The sequence below is a fragment of the Penaeus vannamei genome, chromosome 43 (assembly GCF_042767895.1).
Source record: "Penaeus vannamei isolate JL-2024 chromosome 43, ASM4276789v1, whole genome shotgun sequence".
In the NCBI taxonomy this organism is placed as follows: domain Eukaryota; kingdom Metazoa; phylum Arthropoda; class Malacostraca; order Decapoda; family Penaeidae; genus Penaeus; species Penaeus vannamei.
The window spans coordinates 1,710,452-1,715,451 of record NC_091591.1 but is presented as its reverse complement, the minus strand read 5'-3'; the positions used below and the strand labels follow the sequence as shown (position 1 = coordinate 1,715,451).

The following is a 5,000-nucleotide window of genomic DNA, read 5'->3' as shown; positions in this document are numbered from 1 at the left end:
TTTGCCTACTTACTCCCCCTCCCTCCTTCAACCACCGCCCTCCCACACTCTCATCCTCCTCCACCCATCTACTCCCCCTCCCTCCCTACACCTCCCCCACTACCCACCTCCCTCCCACACCCCCGCCCCCAGCCACCCACCTCCTTCCCACTCCCCCGCCCCCAGCCACCCACCTCCCTCCCACACCCCCGCCCCCTGCCACCCACCTCCCTCACCCACCTGTCAAAGGGCGAGCGTAGGTGCGGCAGAGCGAAGGACACCCCCGGGACTCCGAAGACCACAGGACACCCTCCTATATAGGGTTCCTCGGCCCAGATCTTCTCAGTGTAGGATACGCAGTGCCTGGCGGAGGATCCCAAGGTGTCCGCCAGGCCTTCTAAAACAGCTGATTTTCGTTCGTCTATCTGTTGAGAGGGGGGGGGGGCAGGAGGTAGGGAGGGGTGGAAGGTAAAAAAGTATGGGGAGGGGGGGGGAATGGTAAGGAGGGAAGGGGAAAGACAGAAAGGAGTGGGGAGGGTAGGGGAAAAGGTAGAAAGGGATAAGGAAAGTAAGAAGGAGAGGGGTAGGAGAAAGGTAGAAGGGAAGGAGAGAAGGTGGGAAAGTAGGGGAGAACGTAGAAGAGTAGGGGGGGGGTTAAGGAGGGGATGTAGAAGGTGGTGGGGAGGGGTATAAGGGTTGGGGGAAGGTAGGGGGTGAGGGTAAAGGAAAGAAGGGAGGGGAGGAGGTGTTGGGAAGAAGTATAAGGGTAGGAAGAAAGGAAGGAGGATATGGGAGAAAGATAAAAAAGTGTGTTGAGGGGTAGAGGGTAGGGAAAGGGGGCGAGGGAAGATGAGGGATAAAGAATAGGGAAGAAAAAGACTGATGAATAACAGAATAGACATCGCGTTTTTATGACACAAAAATATCTGTATACTCCTCAACAATTCCATATAATTCAACTGCCAATGCACACACACACACACACACACACACACACACACACACACACACACACACACACACACACACACACACACACACACACACACACACACACACACAAAAGTCTGTTATCACCGCTTCTCCCCCCCTCTCCTCTTCTCCCCACCTCTCCCTCCACATCCTCACCGTCTTTCCCTGCCACTCGACCCCCTGGCGGGCCGCAATAAACCCCACAATAGCCGGCGTGCCTCTGTGGGTGGTGGCGTCGAAGCACACGCTTAGGGGCCCTCGAGTCAAACCCGAAGGAAGTCTCTCGGAGCCGCCATTGCTCACGACCTCGCCCGAGAAGCCGTTTTCCCGCCAAAAAGCCTGGAAGGGGATACGGGAGTACGGGTGGTTGGTTCGAGATCTTTTGGGTGTTTTTATTTTTTATTTTTTATTTCTTTGCTCTGCTTTTCTTATTCATAAATATTTCATCGTTTGATCATATTGATTGCCATTGTTATCTTTATTATTGTTATGCTATTCTCTTTATAATTATCCTTAATATTGCTACCGCTATTTTTTATAATTATTTCTTATTGTTAATTACTTCATATTACTTTATTTGTAAATATTTCATCTATTCATAATAGTTTGATATGATTGTTATCAATATTATTTTCATATTATTTCTATGATTATCCTTATCATTACTGCCATTGTTATCATGATTATGTTTTATTATTATTATTCTTTCATTTATATTATTATTATCCTCTTCGCTAATAATCCCATATGAGATAAGCAATGCTATCATCCGTTTAAAATTTTGACAAAAAGTAATCAAACAGTTTACAGTAGCTAAGGGATCTTTAAAACACCTTATCGCTAAAATCTCTTACCTTATCATAAACCACAACAAACTTGATAAGGTGTCCAATAGGTAAGTTCTCGTAGATAAGTTTTTTGGAAGGAGGAAGAGGAGGTGAAAATTTCATCTTAATTATCATGTTTGGCGGCGCTGTCATGATCACCCGCCGGGCCTCAAACGTCTTCCCGTTTTCTGTCGTCACTTTCACGTTTTCTTCGGTTTGGTCCAAGCGAACTACGGGGTGACTCAAGAAAACGATTTCGTCTCCCAGTCTTTGGGCCAGGATTTGGGATATTTGCTGAGTTCCTCCCTGTAATAGCAGTGAATAGTTAGAGTAAAGAATGAATAGATAAATGAAATATAATATAGCTATTAAGGTCTGTTTTCCTTTTCTCTGTTTTTCTTTACAGGAGGAAAAACAGGAGTAGAGGGATGAAGAGGAGCAGGAGGACGAGAAAAAGAAAAAAAAAAAAGAGAAGGGGAGGAGAAATAGGAGGAGGGAAGCAGAAGAAGAAGAAGAAGAAGAAGAAGAAACAAAAGAATAAGAAAAAACCCTTACCTTGACCCTGGCTTCCTGAGCGGTTTCCTCCTTGGCTTCTAGAATCTTCATGACGCCTCCTGCCGCGTTCGAGTAAGCCAGAAAGAAAATGGCGGATATCCTGGTCGCGTCCGCGCCTGTCGAGAATTGGAACGATTCCTTTGCATGCGGTTTATTGATGTACCAACTATTATATTTACTAATTTTTCACTATAATATTTCTAAAGATTTAAAGGCTTTTAAAAAGATACGCATATAGTTATTTCATTGATGATATTATTCAAGAATTATTGTTTTACTCACATCATGCTTAACAACACAAAAATACACATACACACAATCAATTTCTCCTCTCCCCTCTCCCTCCCCCTTCTCTCTCTCCCGCCCTCCCCCCCCCCTCTCTCTCTCTCCCTGTCTCTCCCTTCTCCCTTTCTTCATCCCTCTCCTTTTCCCTCTCCCTCTCTCTCTCCCATTTTCCACTCACCGAAAGCAACCTTGCAAGCAACATCAACAACCTGAAGGGCCGCTTCGCACGACAGATGTTTTCTTGCGAAGGAATCGACTGTGAGGCCGTCGAGTTCCTGTGCATGGGGACTCCCGTAAGGATCTTGAATAGGAGTTTGGGCGGCCATTTTCTCGACCTGAGGGGAGGAAGGGAAGAAAATTTCGGGTGAGAGGGATAAGGGTGGGGGTAGGGAGGAGGGCGGTGGGGGTGATGGTGGCAATGGTGGTGGTGGTGGTGATGGCGAGGGTGATGATAATGATGATGGTGATGGTGGTGGTGATGAAGATGAAAATGAAGACGAAAATTATGATTATGATGAAGCTGCTGAAAAATTAACAACAACGCACGGCCTAAGAAACCCACCTTCCATATAAAGAGCTGCAGTTGAACCAGACCCCTGATTGAACCCAACGGAGGAATGTCGCTGTTGTAGGTTCTAATCTTACTGTCTGAACCCAGTTGCATGACCTTTGTGCCTGTCGTGTATCTGTGGCAGAAGAGACTCGTTAGGGATGTTGCGTGTGCAATAGTCTTGCCTCATTTATGGGTCTTTATGTGGAAAATCATATGAAATTATGGAAAAATTCTTATTATGGAAGTTATGGAAAAGGAAGATAGAGTGAGAGACATGTATTGGCAGACAAGGAGGAAAGAGAAGAGCAGGGAATAAACAATAGATAGATGAATAAATGAATGGATTAATTCATGTATGAATGAAATTAAATAAAACCCAGTGTTCACTATCAACATCAAGTATTAAATGGCTTTATTTATGTCATCATATTACTGTTTTTTAAAATCAACACCTCCCTTTATACAAATACAAAATATATCCCCATTCATAAAAAAATCCATACTTTAAATTAAAGTATAAAAAAGGAAAAGAAATTGAAAAGCTAAGAAACAAAAAATAAACAAATAAAAAACTCACTGAGGATATGTTTCAAGGCCCAGCTCTCGTAATATGTTCATAACGTGTTTCTGGCTCGTCCCGACCCACTGGCCACCGAGGTCAAAGAGCTCCGTCTTTCCCTGACCTATATCCACAGGCTGGGTCAGTGTTCGACCTCCAACTCGATCTGTGGAGAAATGGATGGTGTAAGGTGGTCTTGGATGCTGCATCTTATCCTCTCCGCTCTCCCGCTCTGACTGCCGTGCTGGAGGATTGTCTCACGTGTCTCACCTCGGTTTTGGGTTGTTTTTCTCAATTTTATTTACTTTTATTGTTTTATTTTAGTTTCCCCTTTTTATTGTGTGTTTTCTCTGAGCGTTTTTATTTATGATTTAACAACGAGACATTTTTATGACCCTTTTATCTTCAGCTTTTATTCATTTTAGTTTTTTTTTTAACATTAAGTAAAGTTTTAAGGTCTCGTTTTTACTTAGTTTTCAGTTTAAGTTGTAGGGGAAGCATTTTTACATATAGTGTTTATTCGTTCATTTTAGTTATTGTATTTTATTTTCTTGTAATTTCTATTTTATACTTTTAATTTTATTTTTGTTCATTTTTATATGCACAGTTTTAGCTTATTTATTACAAGAATATATTTTGTAAAAGTGTTTGGCCTCTGACGTCACCGGGGCATTAAAAAAACAAAAAACAATAAACAGTACGAGTCGAGACGTCAACATGTGTATTTCACTATCCTCCGAAGCTTTGAACCACCGGCAGTGTCGCCATATTTGTTGAACCGAACATAGAGACGATCACGGAAGAATATAAGTTAAGTACTGAGATCCTGATATTCTTTGCATAGGAGCTGGACGTGATCTTAAGAACATTTTTATTGAACTATTTGAACATCCTTTTATTTATTTATTTATTTTTAAATGAACTTGGCTGGTTTGTTTCTCTGTTTTATTTGTAACTTTTAACTTTTCAAAGTAGGAAGTCTGAGTGATCTTTTAGTTTTATTTCTCCTGTTTCGGTGTCACCAGACTCGGGTTTTATACTGTCGTATTTTTTTCTTTTAGGTTTAAGGGGTTTTAAGCCTTCATCTCTGACACCAGACTTGCTGGTTTTGTCTTTGTTTTATGGTAAGGCCTTCAGCCAGGCTCTCCACTCTGGGTCTTTTTCTTTTAGTTTTTGCATACGACAATCAGTAATTTTAGGTGCCTTTAGCACATTCTTTCACTTTTGTAATTTTCTTAGATTACTTTTTAGTATGTATTTTATCATATGG

General features: G+C 42.1%; 1 protein-coding gene across 1 annotated transcript in view; it reads right to left on the bottom strand.

Moving 5' to 3' along the window:
* Positions 1–5,000, bottom strand: part of shps (sheepish) — a 10,716-nt gene that overhangs the window by 1,950 nt on the left and 3,766 nt on the right. Inside the window, exons 3-9 of the mRNA XM_027374304.2 lie at positions 3,749–3,896; positions 3,181–3,304; positions 2,797–2,953; positions 2,334–2,449; positions 1,806–2,084; positions 1,108–1,290; positions 220–404 (exon numbers count right to left, since the gene is read on the bottom strand). Of these exons, the coding sequence (XP_027230105.2) occupies positions 220–404; positions 1,108–1,290; positions 1,806–2,084; positions 2,334–2,449; positions 2,797–2,953; positions 3,181–3,304; positions 3,749–3,896 (1,192 nt within the window). The remainder of the gene's footprint in view (positions 1–219; positions 405–1,107; positions 1,291–1,805; positions 2,085–2,333; positions 2,450–2,796; positions 2,954–3,180; positions 3,305–3,748; positions 3,897–5,000) is intronic.